This window comes from Vipera berus (assembly GCF_964194415.1).
Source record: "Vipera berus genome assembly, chromosome: 1".
In the NCBI taxonomy this organism is placed as follows: Eukaryota; Metazoa; Chordata; class Lepidosauria; order Squamata; family Viperidae; genus Vipera; species Vipera berus.
In genome coordinates, this window is record NC_138202.1 from 296,231,494 (window position 1) to 296,257,052 (window position 25,559).

Here is a 25,559-nt window from a genome sequence, read left to right on the forward strand (position 1 = left end):
TTAGGGCTTTCACACACACACACACCCAAGCGGCATTATTACAAAGTCAGCTTAATTGCCCCCAACAATCTATGGTTATGTTTCCTTTTAAACTACGTTTCCCAAGGTACCTTGTGTTTTGGGGCGGAAGTAGAAACCGTACAGGGAGGGATTTATTTATTTTTTTTCCCTTTTAATCCTTCCAGATGGCGGGAATGTAACTCAGGCCCGGAGCTTATAGCGGAATTCTCTTTTGGCATCGGTTTAATCCTGGTTGGTGGCCGTTAGTAAACCGCGATGGTTCGGGGGCAGGAGCGAGTGGTGGCTTTGGCGGATATGGACTGCTTCTACATACAGGTGGAGCGACGCCTGGATCCCGGTCTGCATGGAAAGCCGTGTGTCGTGGTGCAGTATAAGACCTGGAAAGGTGGCGGGTAGGAAGTTCCTCTTCTTGTCGAGGGAACGAAATGAAGCGGTAGATAATTGAGGCGAAGGAATGACGCCCTTCAGAAAACAAACGAGTGATGTCTTCTTCCGGCGTTGTTAAAAGAACTGGAACTTAACTGGGACTTTAACATTGTTAAAATAACTTGTAACATTGTTAAAAAGACACTGGGACTTCGGGGGAGACGGTTTTAACCTAGTTCAGGGCTAGGCAACCTCGGCTCTTTTATGACTCATGGACTTCAACTCCCAGAATTCCTGAGTCAGCATAGCTGACTCAGGAATTCTGGGAGTTGAAGTCCATGAGTCATAAAAGAGCCGAGGTTGCCTAGCCCTGACCTAGTTCTACTCCCCCCCACACACACACCCAGTTTGGTGTGATGAGGGTACAAGCCGACGGGGTGACCTTTTGCGCCTGTCACACACTCTCAGGCCTAGGAAGGAGGGCAGAATTTGCAAAATGTTGCCAAGAAAACTGCAGGGACTAGTCCAGGCAGTTGCCAGGATTCAAAAAGCTGATTCAAGACCACACACAAAAAAGTCTTACCTTATGCATTTTATTTACAACGCATAAATATTGTACATCAATAGTATTTTGCATTCAGTGTTTTGCTTTGCATACATATCTAAATTAAATAATGTGGATTCATAAACCATAGCAGGAAAACATGGATTTTACATGTATATTTGCTCTTGTTTCTGGACCTGCTTTGGTAGTTTCCTCATTTCAGTATCCGATGTCTCTCAGATTGGCTTCCTTAACATTTCTCTGGTCCTTTTCTTTTGTGTCTTATACGTTGAACTCTCGAATCCTTGAATAGGATAATTTTTGCTCAGCCTTGCCCAAAATAAGTATTTTTAACCTGGAAATAAAACTGCTAGCACTGTGGTACCTGCAGTGATTCAGCAGCTGTCAATTCCTGTAGGCTCCTTAGTTTCTCAGTATATTCTAAATGTTGTAGGCATGAATGTTCCCTCAAAATGCCTAAAATTTTTTTACAATTTAAGAAGAAAATCCTCAGTTGTATTCAATCTGTAGGTAATATTGTTAACCTCTGTAAGTTCTTATGCTAAATTGGAAAAATTTTTAATTTAATTTTTTAATTTTAATCCCATTTATATCCCGCCCTTCTCCAAAGACTCAGGGCGGCTTACAAGCTTAGCAGTAGCCTTCATTCTATGTATATGCCTGCTTGTGTAATGTCTAATATATTTTCCCTTCATGGAACTCAGGATAATTGCTGTGAGCTATGAAGCACGTGCTTTTGGGGTTAAAAGAAACATGTGGGCTGCTGATGCCAAGAAATTGTGCCCAGATCTCCAGTTGGCTAGAGTACCAGAGTCTCGTGGCAAAGCAGATCTCACCAGGTAAACTTGGGGTTGATAGCCTTTTACAATTTGTCTTGGTTTTTTTTCCTTGAGTAATTGGAAAACCATCTGAAACAAACAAAAAATGACTCAGGATGATTTTTAATCACAGCTACTTTTTGGTGAATTTTCTGCTTTTGGAATTTATATTTGTTTTCAAACAGTTTAAAGAAACATGTTATGCTGCCTCTTAAAAAACTGGATGCAGTATTTCAGTCTATTCATCTTTAAAAATATAATATGGTAACAGTATTTAGGACATGTGATGTAATAGTAACACTAGGAATGAATTAAAGGAATTTTTGCATGTATGTGTATGTGTGGGGAATGGGACAGGATTTTACCTCATTTTTTTAAATATTGAAAGCCTGAAACTTTGCATATCTCATTTTCTATTCATTTTATTACTTTCTGCTAAAAAATCATAGAGCTATGATCGTCAAGAATAGTTTATGGCTGAATTTGGATGTATAATTTCAGAGTTTTTGAAGCTATACAAAAACAAGGTGATTAAGGGGTTCTCATGTAGGTTGTCAAACTGCATGGTGCTATGGAAAAAATAATGCTACAGACCCATCACTTTGATGGCTCGATTTTTATTAGATTCCTGAGATGGAAAGAGTAGGATAAACAGAAATATCAATTTTTTTTGTGTATGTCTTTATGTAGATACAGAGAAGCCAGCATAGAGGTGATGGAAGTGATGTCACGCTTTGCTGTGATTGAACGTGCCAGCATTGATGAAGCTTATCTGGACTTAACTCAAACTATACAGGAAAGGCTGCAGAAAATAAAGGATCAACCTATTTCAGTAGAGCAGTTGAGAACTACATATATTCAGGGATTCCCAAACAGCCTTGAAGAAGAAAATATGGACAACAAAGGTAATGTGTGTGTGTGTGTGAGAGAGAGAGAGGGGGGGGGGGAAACTCCATTATCCAGTTATGCAAATTGAATAGCATTTGCAAGCAGATTGGATTCTGTCCCCCAGCTTCATTCACTTGATATTCTGTGATTTTGTTATTAGGGATGAGTTGAGATTGTCACATTGAAGCTAAAAAAACTTTCAGTGCTACTTATTCTTTTTATCTAAAGACTGGTTTCCCACATTTCTTGTTTACTTTTGGAACTAAAAGATTCATTCATGCATGCTTTTCTCACTTAAAAGTTTAGCTCTTTGTGATATGTTTGAGTTCCAGAAAAAATCAAAATAGAACACCAACACAAAATGCTCATTCTGTGTGCTGACTCTCTAGGACAGTAGTCCCTTTTACATAAGTATACATTTCAGCAAGACTTGTTTGGTCCAGCACTGGGAGTTTTCTCACGTCTATTTTTTTTTAGGAACCATGCTGTATATTCCTCAAACTTTTATTATGATTTTTTACATCTTGTATAAACTGAGCAAACCTTTATGCCTTTTGGTCTGCTATGAATGGGTCTCACAGGCTACAGTCGCATAAATGCATTGTGTAAGGTTATATATATTATCACTGTACCATAGCATTATATAATGAATGGCATTAGATACTAAACAGCTTATTGGTATATTGGTATGTGGTTCATTAATATGGTTATAAATGGTTAACAGTCTAGCAAGATGCTTGCTTTGAATCGGTTTGTGTTCTGTTTTAGAGGAGATAAGGCAACGTGGTGTGTGCCAGTGGCTCAAGTCATTGCCTTTTGGAGATCCCAGCAATCCAGAATTGCAGCTGACAGTAGGGGCAATAATTATGGAAGAAATGAGGGCTGCTGTGGAGTCTGTCACTGGATTTCAATGTTCTGTTGGAATTTCTCACAATAAGGTATGGCTGCTTGTTTTCTAATGTTGAACTCAACATATACAAGTCTTCATTGGTCTATGTCAAAATCTGTATCCAATGAATGGAGGAAATATAAAAGAGAAAGAAGAAAGGAAGGCTTTGAAGCACTTGGGAAACCTTTGCTGGATAATACTGAGGAGATGCTACGATGGAGTAAAAATTATTTTGGGGTTGTTATGTCCTAAAATATGCTTATAGTGAGTCAGTTTCCAGACGAGTCGTCTTCTTATTTGCCTAACTGCTCTCAGCTGAGATATGTACCACATACAGTGGGTTGGGTGCTCTTCCTCCACCTCTAGGAAGAGAAATAGTTGCTACAAATCTAATCCCATGGGAAGTGGTTTGTCCATAAAAAGGGAACAGACATAAAGTCCCACAATTTCAGGCCACCATCCTTCTGCCCGTTAGAAAAAACAATTACAGAGTGTAACCTGGCACGTATTTCATCAGTAATAAGTTATGACAGGCCTGTGGTTGCCACAAGGCCATAAAGTCTCAGCCAAAACAGTTGTGGCTTGAATGTTGAGATGTCCTAGACCAGGGGTAGGGAACCTCAGCTCTTTTATGACTTGTAGACTTCAATACCCAGAATTCCTGAACCAGCCATGCTGACTCAGGAATTCTGGGAGTTGAAGTCCAGAAGTCATAAAAGAGCCAAGGTTCCCTCCCCCTGTCCTAGACCCAATACTGCCTTTCACCTTAGGGCAGGCAGCAGGGCATCCACAGATTTTCAAGTCTGTCCCAAGTTCAGAATCCAGGGAGGGAGAGGGAGGGAGGGAGAGAGTGTGTGTGTGTGTGTGTGTGTGTGTGTGAGAGAGAGAGAGTGTTCCTATTGACAAGAGCAGCTCCTCTGACTGTATTGAGTACCCTCTTCTTGATTCAGGGTTCAGTTATACTCCAGATCAGCCTCTTCATCCATGGTCAAATCGAGGGTGAGGGAAATCTTTCTTATTTACTATCTTGGCATTTAGCAACAACATCTGTAGGCCAAAGGGTAAAAGCCAATATGATTACCACAGTCCATCAAGGTAACAAGAGGAGGAAGGAACTGGCACAAGTTATCTCCTCTCTTTTCTTCATAACCTGACCTGTTATTTTCCCTGAAACACACTTCCATCTGCCCACCTAACTGGAGCCACCTATCCTCCTCCTTATATAATTGGAGGAATCTCGTAAACTCTTATAACAAAAAATAATGCAGCTTATTCAGCACTGAAGTGGCTTCCCCCAGGAGGTGAACATTCTAAGTCTGCTACCTGCTCAGGCTTAGTCTTACTCCACTTAACCTTCAAAGGCTTTCAGGACAAACTGGAATGAATACCCACAAAGTGGGGCAATTCTATCCTGGACCAAAAAGCAAGTAGCCCAAGTTGAAGCTAATGCATTATTTTCCAGAATTCTATAGAAAGTTCTGCTTGTGAACAGATCATTCTTTCCAAGTTCGCTTTACATGTTTTTGTAATTTTATAGATCCTGGTACTAAGAATAAACACAATTATATTAGGAGTTTTGGTCATAGAAGGAATTAAACGCAAATAATAGATAAGAATAAAAATGAGGGAAAACATATGAGAACTTATATTTTTGACCAGATACTATTTTCTTTTGGTTAAATAAGTTAAGTGTGTCATTGTATCCTTGAAATTCCACAATACAGTCACCCTCTATCTTTGTATAATTTTGAGTAGTTATATTTTGCCCTATGTCCTAGATTTTGATTTCTTCTAAAATTTGAATTGGGGAAATTGAAAAGTCACTGTTGCTAAACTAGCCATTTGGTTCATTTCAGGTATTAGCAAAACTGGCCTGTGGCCTCAACAAACCAAATCGACAGACTCTGGTATCACAGGGGGCTGTTCCTCAACTCTTTAGCAAGATGCCAATCAGCAGCATGTACGTAAAACTGAGGATACAGCCATGAATTTCAAAGTAATGCTTTTCTCTTGCATGTTACTGCTTGGGCATATTTGTGCTCGCTTCCTACTAGTATAGGCAGAAGCTACTTATTCATTACCGATTCTGTCAATATGCTTTAGCCATTCGTCAAATAGCGCAAATCCTACAGTCCTTTGCTCTTTGGGTGATTACCTGAATACTTTTGTTGATGGGTACCCGGATCTCGTACCTTCCATTCTCCATCCAATTGGCTTCTTTTTCTCCCATAGTCGCAACCTTGGAGGGAAACTAGGTGCTTCTATTACTGAATGTCTCGGAGTGCAGTATATGGGAGAGCTGATCCAGTTCAGTGAATCACAGCTTCACACACATTTTGGAGAGAAGACTGGGCAAGTCCCTTTTTTTGAAATTTTGGATTCTATGCATTTTCTTTTTGTGCTTATACCAGTGGTGGTGAACCTATGGCACACGTGCCAGATGGGGCACTTGGAGCCCTCTCTGTGGACATGCGTGTCTTGCTCTTTGGCTAAGTTTTCACAGGAAAAAGCCATTTCTCAAGCCCCTTCCTAACCAAAACAAGCCTCCGGAGTGAGCGCGCTGTTTTCAGCTTTGAATTATATCAAATCTGACACCAGAAACAGACTAGCAGATGACCTGAGTGCTGCGTGTGTTACTCTCAAACTTACAAAGTATAAGCCCAGGTTAGACAAATTATCAGCGTGTATACAACAGAAAAAATCACATTAATTGTTCAAAAGCATGCCAAATGCAAACTTTTTACCTTTCAGTAAAAAGTTGTTTGTATCATTCAAAGGTTTGTTATTGTGTGTTTCTTTTAAAGCAAAAGATGTTAATGTATGAGTTGTTTTTTCTAAACTAAAACCTCAGTATTCAGATTAAATTGCCATTGGCACTTTGCGATAAATAAGTGGGTTTTGGGTTGCAGTTTGGGCACTCGGTCTCTAAAAGGTTCGCCATCACTGGCTTATACAGTATAGGCTGTTCAGTATTTAACTTGGAATGGAGTGTATAGACTAGGGGTCGGCAACCTAAAAAAGAAAAAGAGCCACTGGGAACCGGTTCCATCACAAATTAAAAAAAGAGGGAGCCGCGTGCGTGTGTCCATGCACGCGCATGCGCAAAAAGGTTTTTTGCGCATGCGCGGACGCACGCGGCTGCCATTTTTTTAAAAATGAGATGGAACCGGTTCCCGGTTGCCCGATGGCGACGGCCCGTCTGCAAAGCTGCCGCTTTCGGCAGCTTTGCAGACGGGCCGTGGCAGCTTCCTCAAAGAGCGGCGCCCCTGCCCATTCCGAGAGGTGCGCGCGCACCTCTCCGAACGACCGGAGGTGCGCGCGTACCTCCGCGCGAATGGGCAGCGGTGCCGCTCTTTCAGGAAGCCCGCCGCGGCCCGTCTGTGAAGCTGCCGAAAGCGGCAGCTTAGCAGACGGGCCGCGGGAGCTTCCGCAAAGAGCGGCGCCCCTGCCCATTCCGAGAGGTGCGCGCGCACCTCTCCGAACGACCGGAGGTGCGCGCGCACCTCCCCAAACCTTTGGGGAGGTGCGCGCGTACCTCCGCGCGAACGGGCAGCGGTGCCGCTCTTTCAGGAAGCTCTTTCAGAAAGCTGCCGCTTTCGGCAGCTTCCTGAAAGAGCGGCGCCGCTGCCCCTTCGCACGGAGGTACGCGCGCACCTCCCCAAAGGTTTGGGGAGGTGCGCGCGCACCTCCGGTCGTTCGGAGAGGTGCGCGCGCACCTCTCGGAATGGGCAGGGGCGCCGCTCTTTGCGGAAGCTGCCGCGGCCCGTCTGCTAAGCTGCCGCTTTCGGCAGCTTCACAGACGGGCCGCGGCGGGCTTCCTGAAAGAGCGGCACCGCTGCCCATTCGCGCGGAGGTACGCGCGCACCTCTCCAAAGGTTTGGGGAGGTGCGCGCGCACCTCCGCCCATTCGGGGAGGTGCGCGTGCACCTCTCCAAACGGGCGGTGCCACTCTCCATTTGGAGAGGTGCGCGCGCACCACTGCCCGTTGGAAGAGGTGCGCGCGCACCGGGCGGCTGGGAGCCGCAAGAGACGGCTCAAAGAGCCGCATGCGGCTCCGGAGCCGCAGGTTGCCGACCTGTGGTATAGACAGTAGGCTAGTTCTGCTGAGAATCAGTATGTTCTTTTGTTTTCTTTTGCTCATTCACTTATTCCAGGGGAAAAATAGACATTTTGGGAAGCAATGAAAAACAAATGCAGTATTGTATGAAATATGTTCTATTTTGAAATGAGGAGTTTTTAGTGAAAATAAAATCAGCCAAATATGATAAGAAATAAAACATAAGACTAGTTGATACAATGTAGAACTATTCTAACCCCTTGGAATGCTGTTTGGATTGACAAGTGGGATATTAAATGAATGAGTGCCAAATGAAATCTTCCTGTAATAGCTTTCCAGGTAATAACAGCAATTTATTGGATTATATTCCCAACTTCCCTTCAGCCACAAGTATTGATCACTTGGACTCATCTTTTTATGTTTTTACACGATACCTCCTGTTTTTACTTCATTGAGCTCAGCATAGAATTCATAGATGTCTAAGATACAACAAATATAAATGGGAATACGTCATAGTAATGTAAAACAGGTGGACAGAGGTGGATCTTTGGGTGGCCAGTGTTACTTTTGGTTTGTAGTACTCCACAAAAAAAGAGTTTATGATTCACAGTGTTTCAACGGGAGGAGAAAGGGTAGATTTGTGGGTGTACAAATGTAGGTACAGTACGTATAATCGGTTTGGATACTGAAAACTAAGTCCTGTGTCAGAGGCTCCTTGTTCCTTAATTCTGTATCTGCCTTTTTGAACCATTATTTTGCACCTAGTTGGTGAACTTTGGAATTTACTCAGCAAAATGTGGCTTTAATGGAAATATATAAATGGTACAACCTTTGTGACAAGGGCCTGGAATCCTTTATTTTAAATTGATGTAACTTCCAAATACTTTGGATAATTAAACAAATAGCAACATAAATCAACAATTAGTCGCAAACTTAGAAGAATTATTTACTTGAAGTTCTATGTATGATTTACAGATCCTGGTTATACGAACTGTGCAGAGGAATTGACTATGAGCCTGTGAAAGCTAGACAATTGCCGAAGTCCATTGGTTGCAGTAAGAATTTCCCTGGAAAAACAGCATTGGTTACTCAGAAGCAGGTAAAAATGTGCAGAGAGATTAGCATGTGCGTTTGGACTGGCAAGTCTTGAGCCAATTGGAATACATTTTGGCAAAATTTGTATAGACTTATTCATTCAGAAGGGACGCGGTGGCTCAGTGGGTTAGGAGGCTGAGCTTGTCGATCAGAAGGTTGGCAGTTTGGCGGGTCGAATCCCAAGTGCCGCGTAACAGAGTGAGCGCCTGTTACTCGTCCCAGCTTCTGCCAACCTAGCAGTTCGAAAGCACGTAAAAAATGCAAGTAGAAAAATAGGGACCACTACGGTGGGAAGGTAACAGCATTCCGTGCGCCTTTGGCGTCTAGTCATGCCGGCCACATGACCACGGAGACGTCCTTGGACAAGCGCTGGCTCTTCGGCTTTGAAACGGAGATGAGCACCGGCCCCTAGAGTTGGAAACGACTAGCAAGCATGTGCGGGGGAACCTTTACCTTTACCTTTTATTCATTCAGAATTCCAAAATAACTGCCCTTTATCATACTCCTTAATTCTAGCGCAAACTATATAGAAATATTCAGAGCCAACCAACTGCCTTCTCATTATCTGGAGTGTGTCCTATTATCCTCCCATTTTAGGGAGGCCCATACTCAAATTAGGATTAAAGACGTAGACGTAGAATGTCAACTCAGAATAACCAATAGCTCTTTTACTGCCATAGTGCAGGGGTAAATATGATTTGCTGTTGGAGGATGGGGCATAAGACCTTTACCTTTGCATCACTGCACTTAGATCTTCAGCAATCAATAAAGAGGCTGTTGGAAAACTTCCTTTGAGAGTTCCATTAGTGGAAATACCCTATAGTTCTTATAGTATTTTGAAGTAATTTGGATTATAGATTTCTTGGACAATAAGCAGAAAGTCATTCTGCTCTTTATTTTGGTACTTTTCCAACTGCATAGATTATGTGGTATTGATCTTGTGATGTTATGAATATATGTAGGCATAGATTCTGGTTTTGATTTTGAAGATACAGGAATCTGAAAGTTCGAGAAAGGAAGATTTTCTTTTGATTTAAGTTAGCAGCATACTAACCATAGTCTTCAGATTGTAACTGTATTGTAATGCTATCTGAAGGTGCAGTATTGGCTCTTGCAGTTGGCCTTGGAGCTGGAAGAGAGACTGAATAAGGACAGAGACCAGGTAGGGATCATGTTATCTAACCTGTGTGTGTGTGTAGAACAAACATTTTAATTCAGGGCTTTCTTACAAGTATTCTGCTGCACAATTGACTACCATGATCTTGAGTAGAATTTCTGGTGATAAATGGATGTCTGCTCTGAAGAGTGAAAATGGTGAAAAAATTCAGTGGGATGGGCAAGAGGGGAACAAAAGCTTGGAAAAAAGAAATATGACCATCTAAAAAGCATGCTGAGGCCATTTTTTTCTACAGTCTTTGTTCCTTGCGTTAGCTCAGAGTTTCCTGTTTCTTAATTCATTGCCTATTTCTTAATTCAATTAATCCATTCATTAATGGCTGCATTCTACTGTCTTTTGGCCCAGGTGGAAGAAAGGAAACTATAACTGAGTTGGGAGGGGCTACAGCCACAAACTGTAAAAGTCTTAGGACTGCTTCTCTACCGGGATAAAGTTAACCATTTTCTGTTGGCTATATCTTCAGTGGTGAAAAATTTCAGGGGCTTCATATTTCAAATAACTTTTGTTAATGGTCTTTTATGGATCTATTTCCACCATTTATTTATTTTCTTGATTTTTCCACAGAACAACCGGGTAGCTAAACAATTGAGTGTTGGGATCCATATGCAGGGCGGTAAACATACCAATTTAGTGCGCTGCTGTGCCTTATCCCAGTATGATGCTCAAAAAATTAGCAGAGATGCCTTTGCGCTAATCCAGAACTGTAACACAGCAGCAGGCCAGCGAGCGACATGGTAAGAATTGTATTTCTTGAATTTAAGAATAAGGTACTTTGGAGGGGAAGAATGTTCCTATCCTTTCTGCTTAAGTTTTGTCATGCGCAGTAAGAGTAGGAAATGAAAAATAATAGAATTGAGATGAGTAGGAACTTTTCTGTTTGAAAAATAAGGGTTACCAAACATATACTGGCTCTTCAACCAAGACACATTAGAAGATTCTGTGCAAGATGTTGGCAAAGAAGCTGGTGGTATAGTGTGAGTAGCAAAGTTTGTGTTAAAAATGGGACAGAGCAAAATTTGGAATGCTAGTTATCAGAAGTCAGCTGTGCATCTTGCTTTAGTTTTGGACTAAAGAAAGAAAAATCTTGAAAGGAAGTCCTAGAAGAAAGAGTAAACGGAAAGAATAATCTTGGGACAGATTCTTCCGTGCTTAGTGAATTCAAATTACTGAAAAATTATAGTCCAGTTTAGTTTTGAGAGTGGTTTTATTTTGAAATGTTTTGATAATTTGCTTCTGTCATTAGGTCTCCTCCTGTTACGCTTCTTCAGCTCTGTGCAAGCAAGTTTTCTGAGGTTTCTGCAGTATTGTCTGCGGACATCACTTCCTTCCTGACTAATCATAGCCAATGTACTCAACACACCACCACCATTAAAGAAGGTGTGAATGCAAAGTTCCTTGGAAGTCCCAAAAAGGAGACCAGCAAGAAGGCAGTTAATGCTATTCAAATGCTCTTTCAAAGGGCAGCAGAAAGAAAACAAGCCCAGGCCATCGCTGGGTGTTTTGTTCCTGACGTAAGTGATAAAGTAGTATCACCAGCTACTGGGACCAAGAGTTGTCACATCAGCAACCAAGTTTCAGAAGGCTTAATGGAACTAAGCAACCCAAACACGATGCCGAAACAGCCGTTGATAGAACAATCTTTGCCAGAGACCACTTTGACCGGGGAAGGTTATGTAGCATCTTCAGCAATGAAAATGCTTCCTGATTCGTTTCAAGAAGAAAAAGTGCAGACTGCTCCTGGACTTTTGCAAGAAGGAGCCATGTCTTCGGCTGATCCTTCCTCAGTGGATGACTGCTTGTTATGTGAGAAATGTAACCAAAACGTGGCCGTGTGGGAGTTCACTGAACACTTAGATTACCACTTTGCTGTAGAACTGCAGAATTCTTTCTCAGGGTCTAGTTCCTTCCGATCCGTTGAATCTCTTGCTACTCCAGTGAAGGAGAAAAATAAATCAAGGGAACAGAGAACTACCAGTGCCAAACGGCCAAAGCAAGATGGAAGTAGGACTTTAGATTTCTTTTTTAAACCATTGCCACCATAGTTGCTCACCTGAGTAACTGGTGACTTAGAAAATGTACTTTCCCTAATAAACAACTAATCCTAATAAATTATTCCTTAAAATTTAATATTTTAGGGAGTTAATGAATGGGGATAAAAATCTATAATCAAAGGTATGCTATCTGCAGGTCCTTCTGTTACTTTATTGACAAGATGACAGTGGACAGTGTGGTGATGAGATTGTGTTCTGCTAATAGTTCTGCAGTTGTCCCATGACTAGTTTTAAAATGGAGCTCTGTAAGAATTCATTTACTATCGTTGTGTCGTGTAGAAGATTTGCTTATTTCAGAAGTCTTGTATTCAGGTAGAGGTTCTAAGATCTAGATTACAGTCAAGATTACAAGGAGCGAAAATCATAAACCTCGATATTAGACAGCACTGAACTTTGGATTTGATTTTAAGACAGGAGAAAAATCTAGACTTCCCAGATGGTGGATTTCAACTTCTATCACTCTTCTCTGCTGGCTCTGTTAGCTGGATTGATAGCATTGGGGAGTCCGGTACCTTTGGAGAACAAAAGTTCAGTTTTCAATCTCTTGTGCTTTTTTTATTTCTTAAGAACTTTTCCATATAATTTGAATGCTTCTTTTTCTGTAGTTGTGTAAAAAGCCTGTAACATAGTTTTCTATTTTTATTTGCTTGGTTCTAAGCCTTTCTCAGTAACAAAATTGTTTCTTCTGGGGGTAGGTTTATTAACAGAGGTCAAGCATTCTTTTTAGTAAACAAAACTATCTTATGCTAAGTCATAGGCCTTACGGTTCCAAAATGCTAAACCATAATGTAAGTAGGATTTTTTTGTGTGTGTGCAACATGACGCACCATCTCAAGGCGGAAAAAAAATATTTATTTATTTATTTGAATTGATTTACTGCCCAACTCCAATGGCCTTTATTTTTGCAAGAAACCATTCTTCAAAGCCAAACAGTAAACAACAGCCCAATGAAGAGAGCACCAAGACTACTCCCACTAACACTGACAATAGTAAGCTACTAGTATATAAAATCAGAACAAATCCACTCCCTACTAGCACTGATGATACTACCTACTTTGGTAATGAAATGCCTGCAAGAAAACAACCAAGTTCAGAGAGTACCAAAGACTCCACAGTTCAACCCTCAGCTACAAAGATTCTGTTCTATCGGTACCACGTATGGGTATCAAGCGCCTCAGAAAACATGCAGTTGGAAGAAATTTGTATGCAGGCACATTTCCACCAAGGAAAAGCTGTTCTTGTACGAATGCCCTACAACAGCATACCCTGCCCGCTAGTGTCAAATGCAAGCTTCTATAAACTGCACAGCTGGATGTAAAATAGCACGAGGAAGTGGGCGAAAAATGATATGGCTCATGAACACAGATGCGCGTCTCAGACTAAACAAATACCAGCACACCATGGAAAACATCAAGGAACAACTAGAACACATCATCACATCAGAGCATGTTGAAGGGCTGACCACCGCCATCAAGACTGCTTCCCAGAGACACACCAGAAAAAGGAAAACGAAATTACAAACCAAACTACTCAAACGAAACCCTCGAATCAAAGAGGCACCAGAGTCCAAATGTGTGGTCAACATGTCCAGCCGCTCACTATTTACCACAGAACACAATATTGTACAGAAAAGGCCTACACTATAACGTAGAAGGTGCTAATCAACTAGAATTCTTTGCGGTATTAGAACGAGCATTTCAGCCACAGGATTTCTCAAAGAGACTCAAAAAAGCATCAGACAAGCTATCATACCACAGACCAGAAGACGATGAGAAAAAAAAACTCAAGAGGACAGAGCAGCCCTCAAACTACAGTTATCCTGGACAAATCACAATATAGACAAAAAGCAAAAGAATTAGTAGAAGACAAAGAAAGTTACATCCCAACGAACATCAGTCCAATACAAAAACTAGATAACTGGATCAAGAGAATTCTCAGCTACCTCACCAGAAAAGGTCAAATCACCAAAGAAGGTCAGTGGCAGATAAAAAGTAGTAAACTCATCCTCCCACGCTTCTATGGATGCCCCTAAACACATAAGCCAGACATTCCTCTCCATCCAATTCCATCATTACCAGGGACCTCAACCTACAACATCACCAAAGAATTGACAAAAAAGCTTGGACCCTTCACAAAGGGAAGCAAGTACTCTGCAGTGCCTCCAAAGAGTCGAAGATTAACAATAGATGAAGATGAAATCATGGTTTATTTGATACCGCAGCACTTTTTACATCCATAGACCCAGAATTGGCCAGAATTCTAGCCTCACTACACAGCACATCTGACCTAACCAAATACATCAAGACTGAGATATACAGGACCATGGATTTTATCAACCTTTGCCTAACCACAAACTGACAAATATATTAATATGCTATATACAGTATATATACGTTACAGTTTGGTGATGAAATCTACAAGAAAACAACTAGGCTCAGAAAGCACCAGGGACCCCACAGTTCAATCCTGAGCTACACATATTCTCTTCTATAATTACTCTTTTTAGTTATGAAAAGATTGCATAATGGGATATCATAATTTGCTACTGAATAAATAGCCTCATTATTTTGGATCCAGTCATTTGGAAGAAGCTACTTATAGCTTTTGCAGAATTTATTTTGATAACAGCTTAGAATACCTCTTGGCATTGTGTGCAACTTAAGTTTTTGTTATTTGGTTTATTTGGATCTGGATCTGTTACAGGTTTTGAAGGCATTGCAGTTGTCAGAAGAACTAGAAGAATCATCTGTGGCTCCTAAACCAGTTATCCTTCTTTATAAGAAGTTGAAGGAAATTGATGAAATTGATATTATTTACATGACCTTTGGAATTGCATAGTTAAATATCCTTATAATCCAGTGGAGAATTGCATTAAAGATATAATTAAGTTCCCATAATCTTAAAATGAATGTAGTACATTTAAATTTGCTTTATTTCTACTAGATCAGGGGTTCCCAACCCCCTGGTCCGTGGACCAGTACTGGGCCGCGGTATGCCAGCAACTGGTCCACACAAACAAGCAAAGGCTCATTCGTGGGATGCAGGCAGCACACAAAACCACGCCCCCTTCAGTCCATGGAAAAACCTTTCTCCATGCAACTGGTCCCTGGTGCCCAAAAGGTTGGGGACCTCAGTACTAGATGCCTCAAATAAAATTTAGTGAGGATTGGTTGCAGTGTTCCTGCTGGTGGAGATGTAATTTAGGGATAGAAGCATTTTCCCATATGATTTGTTCTTATCCTATTGTTCGTATTACAGTTTCGGATTAATCATATGTTAAATACACATATTCTTCTTTGGCATATTCCGGTATTTGGAACCTAGCAAAAATTTTGAAAATGTTGGGCATGAGAGTTGTTGGTTAAATGAATTTAGAGTAAGGAGAAATCTATACCTGCCTTGCAAAAATGGATTGCTATATTTGAATTAATATTTTTTAAAAGAGGGCAAAGAACAATGTCAAGCAATATTATCAAAATTATTTGAACTCTGTTTATGACATAATTTTCTGATCTTTGTGTATTTCTTTATTTCTCATTATGACTATGCTTATGAATTTTAGAATACATTGATCTTTTAATGCTTGAGTGTGCATTTGTTTCTTTTTTGTTGTTATTGATTAGTTTAGCAAAATAAAGCTATCAAAATAGCCTAAGATTTAAGTAACACATTTTTGTGTAATTTCCAAGAAAAAAACAAATGGAAATCTATAGCACTGCTCACATGATGTTGGAAAACAAAATTAAGTTATATATGATTGGGTGTAAATGTAGAAAATATTTTCAAGAGACTGTCCTTGTACCCAACGGTCTTGAACAACTATTGACTAGTTTCCAATCTTCCATAGTTGGTTTGCAGCTCAAAACAACCCTGGAAGAACTGGATTATTTATACCCATTTCAGTCTGTTTCCAAGATGGCATTCATTGATCCCAAAAACAGAACCTGCAATTATGGGAATAACGCTAGGAAGATGATGATGAAGATGATGATGCCACTCTTGTTTGCCAGGACAACCTTAATTACACTTTTTGATCATCTGGCCAAGCTGGGATGGAGGTGATGGCGTCCAACCTTGTGCCCCTCAAATCTCTTGGTTGGCTTTCCATACCACGCTGTCAGCTATGTCCTGAGCTGGCTCCGTGGGCTAGGGGTTGGAGGCATCATTTTTTTTAGTGGTTCTCCTCCTTCCTCTAAGTCTAGTTTGTTGGTACGGTTGTGTGGGAAAGATTGCTCCTAAAACCCTCCTGTGTGGGGTTCTTCAGGGTTCTACTTTCTCTTCCCCTCCTTTTTTAACATTTATATGAAACTGCTGGGTGACGTTGTCTGCTAGCTTGGGGTTTGGTATCAACAGTATGCTAATGATACCAGATTATGTCTTTTGAACCTGGCTGGTCAAGTGACTTTATAGAGGTCCTGTCTTGGAGATCGTGCACGTTTGGAGAGAAACCATCTTGACTCAATCCTATGAAAACTGAGCGGCTGTGAGCATTTGAGTTCTCCAGACCTGGGAGTACTCCATCTTTGACCTTATATAGTTGCATTTCCTGACTCAAAGGTTGTGCACAGTCTTTGTGTGTGTGTGTGTGTGTGTGTGTGTGTGTGTGTGTTCCTGAATCACAACCCCTACTTGGAGAGCAGGTGGCAGCTGTGGTCCTGAAAGCCACAGCACAATTTCATCTGATGTGCCAGCTGGGCCCTTTCTTAGGTGGGTGGGCTATTAAAACAGTCACTTACGCACTTGTTACCTCATGGGTCAGCTACTGTCATGCAGTCTACATGGGGCTGCCTTTGAAGATCAGCTGGAAGTACTCCAGAATGCAACGACAGAGACATTGGCAGGTATACCTTAATATGCCCGTGTATCACCTGTGCTTAAAAAGCTGCACTGGTTGCCCATTTGCTTCCAGAAACAATTCAGATTTCTGTTATTTATAAAGTGTACATAGCATAAAGCCTGGTTACCTGAGGACTACCTGACTCCCATAACATCTATCTAGCTGATTAGAAACTACAGCAATGGCACATCCAATTCCCTTGGATTAACGTTAACATCGGAATCCCAGAAGCCGTCTCTGTAGCAATACCCATTTTCTGGAATGGGATCTCCTCCACCTTGAGATCCAGGCTATTGTTTAAAAGGGCTAAAAGACCTGGCTCTTTGCTCAGGACTTTGGCCAGGGAGAGCGAAGGCATTTGTCTGGTTTTTTTTAAAAAAAAATGTGTATTGGTTATTATTGTATTTTCTTTAGTTATTGTGAGCCACCCAGAGTCTCTCTGTGTACGTGTGTGTGTGTGTGTGTGTGTGTGTGTGTGTGTGTGTATTGTAAGTGAAGTTTTTTAATAGGAATTATCGACTGCTTTGTAATACTGCTTCATTCTGTTGTAATTAAGAATAACAGGAACTAACCCAGTGTAGCTGATGTTACAGAACAATCACTGCAGCACCAACAAACGGGTTAAATAAAAATTCCCCTCACAATTAGAACTGTCAGTTATTAGAATAAAGAAACAAGTTATATGATTAATGATATACTAGTCCAGTATTTATAAACTGGTCTTGAACTTCATTAGTCAAAGAATTTTTGCTTTTATAAGTGACCTCAAGTATCACTAAATACGGTGTACTATTTATTCAAGGCATTGAATCTACATCCCAAACTGTCAGTATAAAATGCTTAGCCCGTACGGTATTTGGTAATGTCAGATAAGCGTATACCTAGCTTGCAAACCGGACTGTACAAACGTCTGAAACTAACAAACGTCAGGGCAGGGATAGGAGCCCTTTTTTTTCCAGAGCTAAAACTATTAAGGGACAGAGCAAATTACAGGGTTCCTTTAGAACAAACCACAGCTTTGTTTTTCTCAATAAAGCATCTTTATTTTGTGCATTATACAGAGAGATGAAAACATACCTCTCCTCTTAAGAAATCACAAACAGTGAATATGAAAGGCTTGGCACTGAGAAGACACATAATAAAGGCAAGGGAAGGAGGAGACCAGGAAACGCCTGGACCTGAGGGTAGAAAAAGCACCCTGAATGGTTTACCTTTACAATGGGTCAACTTAACCATCACTGTAAACTGCAGAGAAAGCATATACTCCTACCACAGCACAAAGTCTCTCAGAAGGTATCTCGAGAGCCAGTTTTTCAAAACATTTGTGTGTAATTAAGGGGAACTTCAAAAGAAAAACTGCTTGTCAACAAATAGCCATGATGCTTAGCAACTCTTTATTAGACTTTTGGCAAGATTTCTTTTTATCCAGGGAGATGAGTAAAGGCTTTTCTTAAAAGGCTGAAATTAAAAAAAAATCGTTCTCTATATAATGCAGACTTAATAGTAACATGCCACATCCCAGGAGCAGGTTGCTCTGAATAATCTAATCTCTGCACAACAGAGATGAAACAGCAGAATGGGGAGTCACGTGGAAGGATAAAAAGTCATATGTTTTACTGGCCATGTTAGCTCATTTATTCGAGTCTTCGATGCAACAGTGGTTAAAACATACAACAAAAATAACATCTCCAACTTTAAAAATCTTAATTAAAAACTGAAGGTATCTTTCAGTGTCCGAGACCATTCTATCTGATGGCCAGTTCAGAAATTCAGCTGTACTTTCAATCTGTCATAGATTTCATCTTAGGTGTAAAGGTGATTTTCTGCAAAAGATACTAATAATACAAATTATACCAGATGGCAAAGCTGAATAAGAGAATTAGAATTGCAGCAGCATTTCCCAATATTGCGACAGTTAGAACAGCCTTTACTGGTATGACTGTTGGAAATAAAAGACTCTTGCCCCAAGAAATAGGTTGGACCTCGATTGCCATATCTCGGAAAAGTCAAGGACATTGAAAGATAACAGCAATCAAAATTGCCAGCCACAACTCACTTCAAGAAGCAAGCAACATAGGGACTGCTGGCACGGTGGGGCACGTTGCTCTAAGACGTTGCTTAGGCAGGGCACCTGCTGAGGAACAAATGGCTAACAAAGTGGCAGGGAAATCTGACAGCATCAAGAGCTGAGCTGTCATATCATATCAGGGCTATTTTAGAGCAGAGGATGGGCAGCATGTGTCCCACATGTAGCTTTCCATTACATCCCTAGCTCATGCTGGTGAAATTTGGTAGCAGAACCACTGATTTTCAGTGACATGGTTTTTTTTAAAAAAAAAATTGGGATGAGTATAGATGCATAAGGCCTCATAGAAATTATAAGTATCCGTTTACATAAAAGCCTCCACCCCTCCTCCCATGTTTTGGCAGAAAGTTTCAACCCATCTACCCTGGCAATGTCACTGCATCACCAGCTATGGATTCTGCAGCTGTAGGAGTGTCCATTTTAAAAAAACACAACAACAACACTTCATGGCCCTGGTCATGAAATTGTTACCTACCCCTGCATTAGAAGGATTTCTTCCTCCCACATCCCACTCTCCCTTTTTTTAGGCTGGTAAAGATTTGCACACCAAGGTCGAGGGAGAAGAGAGACTATTCATTACTGGATTAATGTGAAACCAACAGTAATTTAAAATAATTAGAAACATCCTGAACCGTACTGTGGGCTCCAGTTCCTAATAATAATTCATCTGCCATAGAAAGCCTGCAAAACCAGGCGCTAGGACAACACCAATGCCCTTCTGAATACAAACGAGTCTATCATTGTTGTCTCCTAGGCAGCAGCATCCCAAAATGACAGTCCAACTCACTATGGATTTGCCTCTCTCTGGAAATAACTTCCCCACAACGGTCAACAAAAGCAGGAGTTCCAACCTAGTCAAAAATGCAGCTGTTTGCTTGTCTATTCCAGGAAAAGCAGGAATATGGAAGTAGCAGGTGATGCACAAACAACAAGCTTAACTTGCTCCAGGAAGGGCACCCAGTCCAAGAGGTAACTCTGGCTTCTGTAGTGCAGAGAGGATGTGCCTATGTAGATTGATTAGCCAGCAATGGCTCTGGACAATGGCACGAAATCTTTCCCTTATTTGGAGCACTGAGAAATGCTGGTGTGAGTCAGAAGCTGATCGGATCAGGGCACAGATTGTGTTCCAGGCCACTTTCTCCAGTGGTGATAGCCTGGATGGATGTAACATGTCCAATACCTTTGGTAACTCCTTCACGAAACAATAGTTTGGCTCCTATCTTCAAATATTCAGGATGCTTAATGAATCTGAAACGAACCACTGCCTTTTCCCCTGTTCGCAGTTTGTCCTGAACAAAAAAAGGAATATGTTAGAATTTTAAAAGTTCAATTACTTATCTTAGGGATTCCAGAAAACCATGGAAAGCAACTTATCATACCCTCGGGTTTCTGAAATTTGCAGTGGATTTAGTTGTGAAAAAAAATCCCTTTCGATAATAACAAGAAGAAACCCCTTGATTTTGTAATACTCAAGGTTGCATATCTACTGCTCCCAACTTACATTTTCCACAAAATAGCCACTCCATCGGGTGGTTGCATTGAGAGAAAGTGACTGATCCAAAATCAGTTTTCATACCTAAGGAAGGGTTAGAACTCAGGATTTCCTGGTTTCTAGTTCAGCAAAGAGTACCTCAAAGGTAAGGATTAAAGCAATTGTGACACAAGTGAGAAGACAATCAAGCACATTCCCTTTCAGCAAGAAAAGGAAAACTTACCTTCCCGTGGATTTTTTCCACAATGGCTGTTTGCCGTACATTTCCAACATGCGCTGTTACTTGGAATCCTTTCCGGAAAGTTGTGGCATGGAACAGTAGAACAATTTCAGCTTCAAATACTGAACAAATAGTTGGGTTCATCTCTGGGCTGACCATCACCATGCCCTAAATGACAGCAAGATTGGGTAACTGAATTTTCTTGACAACGGTACTTAACTCTTCCAAACTGAAGCACAACAGATTACAATCTTTCAATGGAAAAAAAATCCTCATTTATTGCTCGGAAAGCCAAAGAAAGAAAGGGGAGATAAGAACGTGCATAGAAGATAAGGGGCAGGGATGAGTGGGAAAGATCTAACAGCTGACTGATCCTGCTTAGCAATCTAGTTATTTCTTTGTTCTTTTGAAACTCAAGGCAATCACCTTAAGGCTATACTTTCCACTTTTCCCATGCCTTGAACTTAAATTTTATGGGATAAATTGAGGAGAGTTTATTATCTACAGAATTTTGGAATATCTTTAAAAGAAAGACGGTCCAGAGGAACCCAGCCCGCTATATTTCCCAATATACGTAAGGGAGGACACTTTTGTTTTCAGAAAAGATACAGAGGAGAAGGTTTTTACAACTAAAGACTCGAGAAAGAGATTAAGAAAGAGCTTACTTTGCGCAGCAGTGAGCGATCAAAGAGTCCAAGAGCTAAAGTAGCAGCCTGCCCAGCTCGAAGAACGCGACATGCTGAACGATTTCGTTGGATACTGCATACTTTCAGCTGAAGGAACTTGCCATCATCTGTTGGACCAACAACCAAATTCTCTCCTTCTTTGCATATCCCACTAGCAAGGGCATAAAATGAAAATACTGTATTTAGCTCCCAGGAGGCAGGAAAAGCCTTCCTTTGTGTCTAACTGAGATAATTTGGAAGCAGTTTTTTTTAACTCTTGAAACATGAAAAATATCAAAGAGAAAATTTGGATCTGATATTCCAGAGAATAAATATATACTGTATGACATGTGCTCAAGGAACACAGGAATCCTTTACAGAATACTTGTACTTTTTTTATTGGAGTGTAATTTTATCTTCCTTGACTCATTCAGTGAGAAAGAAACAAAGAAAAAGAGAATAAATGCTACTTCCTGGTCCTTCCTACCCATCCTGGCTTTTCCTTACAAAATCCATATGTACCAACCTTGACAGTGTTCCTCCAACAACTGTGCCTACATCTGGCACAGTATAAATTTCATCCACCTATAGCGGAGAAAGAATGGAAGTTTCAAATATGCTGTGCTGGACTGTAGTATTTCAAAGCCAGAGTTAAACAGTTTGACCTTTTATTCTCAGACATAACAATATAAGTTCTTGTATAGGAATTCTAAGCCTGTCCTTTAATGTTGTCTTCCTTATACCAGTTACAAGCCTCAAGCATCCCAGTTCTCAGTCAACCAATTATATTCTGCAAACATTTCCTAGGTGCAACTCATAAAAGAAATAACCTGGGAATCAATTCAATGATTGGTAGGACATTAACAATGAGATTAGATGAAGAATGGTACAGACAAATAAAGGAGGAGGAGGAGGAGGAGCCGTGGTGGCACGGTGGTTAGAATGCAGTATTGCAGGCCGATTCTGCTCACTGCCAGGAGTTCGATCCTTACCAGCTCAGCCTTTCGTCCTTCTAAGGTAGGTAAAATGAGGACTCAGATTGTTGGGGCCAATATGCTGGCATTGTAAACCTCTGAGAGTGTGCTGTAAAGCACCATGAAGCAGTATATAAGTCTAAACGCTATTGCTATTGCTAACGAATCAATAGCATTAATTTGTCTTTGGATAAGCAAGTAATTATAATTGTGTGGTTTTATCATTTCTCTAAATCCAAGGATCAGAGACTGCCCTGCCTTCACATACTACAGCTGGAGACTCTCAACTGAGAAGAGACTATTGTGTACCTGGAATTCAGTGAGCTGTTGCATCAGCTCTTCCTGTTCTTTGCTGTTTGTCAGAGGAGGAAGGATATTGAGAAATACTCTCAGGAGATCCAGGTTCTCTCCAGAAACACTGGACAAGGTGAAGATGGGAGTGATACTGCAAACAAATGAGTGAAAGAAGCTGGTGATCCATGATGTTGTGCATCACTATTAGTACTGAATACAGTAGGAATGAGATTGGCTTCCACATGTGTAAGTGGAATGTGTAAATAATTAGGGAACAACAATATCTGTATCCTATAATTTTTTAGAGAATCAAAACTTCGTACAGGTAGTCCTTATCTTATACTTAGACCTATAAAGCCCTAAATGGCTTGGGTCTGGATTATCTAAGGGAACACCTGCTGCCGGCATCAACTTCCCATTGTCCTGTGCGCGCCTTCTCAGGGTACCGCCGGTTAAGGAATGCCGGCGGGTTATTCCCAGGGGAAGAGCGTTCTCTGTGGGCGCGCCGGCCCTATGGAACCAACTTCCCACGGAACTTAGGACTGCCCCCGACCTTCGTTCATTTCGCCGGGACCTGAAAACTTGGCTCTTCGAGCTGTCTGGCCCAGACTGAGGGGTTTTAATTTTTAATTGGGTTTTAGTTTTAAATTTCGGGGACTTGAATTAATTAATTGTTTTAACTGATTTTAATTTTTGTATGTTATGCTTTTAATTTTCCCTGTAAACCGCCCTGAGTCCTACGGGAATAGGGCGGTATATAAATTCAAATAAATAAATAAATAACTTAACAACTGGTCACTTAATGACCTGTTAAGATGGACTTCAAAAAGGTTAATTGCTATCTGTCCTCAAAGTTATAACAGCAACACCACCCCTGCCATCACATGTTTGCATTTCAGGTGTTTGGCAACTGGTCTGCATTTTTGATTGACTGAAGGATCCTGCATTTTACAGTCTTTTTTTAGCATTCTCCAGCAAACCTACCCATTGGATAAGCTGGATTCAGACTTATGACCATGTAACTCACTTAACAAGCATCATAAAAATGTCAGGTAGTGACTCAACTTATGACCGCAATGACTTAAAACTAAAATTCCAGGCTCACTTGTGATCATTAAGTTGAGGACTACCTGTATGCCCATAACTTTCCAATCCTAAATATGCAAAGTAGTGCAGATGATTAAAGGCATCCGAAGAATCCAATGTTTCCCCCAAAAAATGAAACAGGTCTTGAGTCTACGTGACAGAAGCTCCTCTTCTTTAATACTTGGGTGCAATATCACAATATAAAGGGGGTGGAGTTTGCATCACAATGGCAGAACACCCATTTTATCATCTGCTCTCCTCCAGTTCCCTAAGTCACTTCTGCAACAATTCATTTATTATGTGTAAGCTATCCTGCAATATAAAAATTATCACAAATAGTAAATACTATAAAAGCAAAACAGCCCATTCAAAACAGAAAGTGGAGACATGAAACAAAAGAATATGGTCACTTAAACTTCGCTTATTGCTCTTTGATATGGACCACTGCTAGTTCCACCAACCTGAGTTACTCACACCTTTCTTGCTAAGTGCATCATTTTGAAAGTATGCTACTTTTAAACTGCATCCATACTTGCTAATCACCTTCCCTCCCATTCAAACAGCCCATGATACGTACTTGGGAGATTGTGCAAACTGCTGCGCTGCTGTAACTGCATCATCATCAGAGGTTACTAGCAAAGGAAGTTTGTTGCAGCCAGGCTGCTTCAGAATCCGCTCCAGCTGTTTCACTGTTCGCTCCACAGTGGCCTTTGAGCACAAGTCCACTTTGCTAATGACAATGAAGAAAGGCACCTTAAGGGCCATCGCCAAGCCTAGGTGCTCGCGTGTTGTACCAGCTGTAAGAAATCGAAGATAGAGAAAATCAAATTTAAAAGGTAGGACAGCAGTGCAGCTAAAACATATTATTCAATGCCATATGTTTAAAACTAACAAAGTATTTCTATGTTACTGCGGATGCATCTTGTTTTAAACTACTGGTACCGACTGATTAACTATTATATGCATTATGTCAGCTTTCTGAAACCCCAAGGAGAAACCCACCCAACCACTTACCAATTCCAGTATTGGCACTCACCACCAGCATTGCAAAATCTGGACAATAGCTTGTAAGCCCAAAAATGGTGGTTTTTAAATATTTGTGATGGCCAGCTAAATCAATGAAGGTAATCATTTTGGAAGAGCTCTCACAGATTTCTTCAGCTGTCCGTGAATCACTATAGTTCACCACCTAAAAGGCAGAAAATGCAGGTAATTGAGCTCTTATAAAAGGCCAAGTAAAAATTCATATCCAAAGGTATAAAATGATAAAGTCAGTGTACAAATACTCATACCTCTCCCTTACTGTTGAAACCAAGAATTTCAAAGCTAATGCTAGATGTTCTTCCTGACTGGATCTCATGCAAGTGCCGGAAGAGATTGAGTCGCGCTCGGCCTCGCCCATTATCCAGTTCCCCTTGTGTCAAGACACCTAATAAAGTTGATTTGCCTGAATCCACATTTCCAAGCACAGCCACCCGCAGATCTAGAAACTTAAGGAAAATTGAGGATCTATTTTAAATTGTTTAAAAGATGAACAAGTTAGGCTTGACTACCTTGCATATTAATGCCTTAGGATACCCAATTTGCAAACAAAGTTTGTATAATTCTGAGGTACCGGTATTTACAACAACAAATTCCCAAGCATTTAGAATTTACTACCTTGCATTATAAAATACGCACAAGATAAGAAACTGGGTTTCAGAGTTTATCTCTAGCAAATCATTCTTTTCAATTATAGATCTTCAAACTCTAAATGAATATAGCAATCTAGAATGAAATATCTTCAGCTTTTCTCTCATGATGTTTAAATCAGGTTGATTTTTACCTGTTGGTTATCTGGGACCTTTCGGACAAGAACCTCTGTTATCTTCCTGGGAATGTCACTGTCATAATCCACTTCCCGTTCTCGAAGGACAGTGATGTCAGCTCCCACTCTGCAAAGGGCAAAACAGAACACTGTTGGGGGTTAGAGAAACAT

At 40.8% G+C, this 25,559-nt stretch overlaps 2 protein-coding genes across 4 annotated transcripts in view; one reads left to right on the top strand and one right to left on the bottom strand.

The window, feature by feature from the left end:
* POLH (DNA polymerase eta) lies at positions 1-12,047 on the top strand. The gene is made up of 10 exons (XM_081331507.1): positions 1-413; positions 1,657-1,791; positions 2,461-2,675; positions 3,427-3,596; positions 5,404-5,507; positions 5,780-5,899; positions 8,580-8,703; positions 9,796-9,861; positions 10,441-10,610; positions 11,120-12,047. The coding sequence occupies exons 1-10, from the start codon at positions 277-279 to the stop codon at positions 11,916-11,918; spliced, it is 2,040 nt and encodes a 679-aa protein (XP_081187633.1). The 5' UTR covers positions 1-276; the 3' UTR covers positions 11,919-12,047.
* The window catches only part of GTPBP2 (GTP binding protein 2), a 22,268-nt gene continuing 6,615 nt past the window's right edge, over positions 9,907-25,559 (bottom strand). The window contains exons 4-13 of one of the 3 annotated variants that reach the window (XM_081331521.1): positions 25,407-25,515; positions 24,874-25,071; positions 24,596-24,770; positions 24,159-24,378; positions 22,511-22,646; positions 21,754-21,812; positions 21,228-21,399; positions 20,566-20,730; positions 20,031-20,139; positions 9,907-9,997 (exon numbers count right to left, since the gene is read on the bottom strand). In XM_081331521.1, coding sequence (XP_081187647.1) covers positions 9,951-9,997; positions 20,031-20,139; positions 20,566-20,730; positions 21,228-21,399; positions 21,754-21,812; positions 22,511-22,646; positions 24,159-24,378; positions 24,596-24,770; positions 24,874-25,071; positions 25,407-25,515 — 1,390 coding nt within the window. In that variant the 3' untranslated portion in view covers positions 9,907-9,950. Of the gene's footprint in view, positions 9,998-12,286; positions 12,440-17,692; positions 20,140-20,565; positions 20,731-21,227; positions 21,400-21,753; positions 21,813-22,510; positions 22,647-24,158; positions 24,379-24,595; positions 24,771-24,873; positions 25,072-25,406; positions 25,516-25,559 lie in introns of those variants that run through there. The other 2 variants (XM_081331520.1, XM_081331519.1) reach the window with 2 other exon arrangements.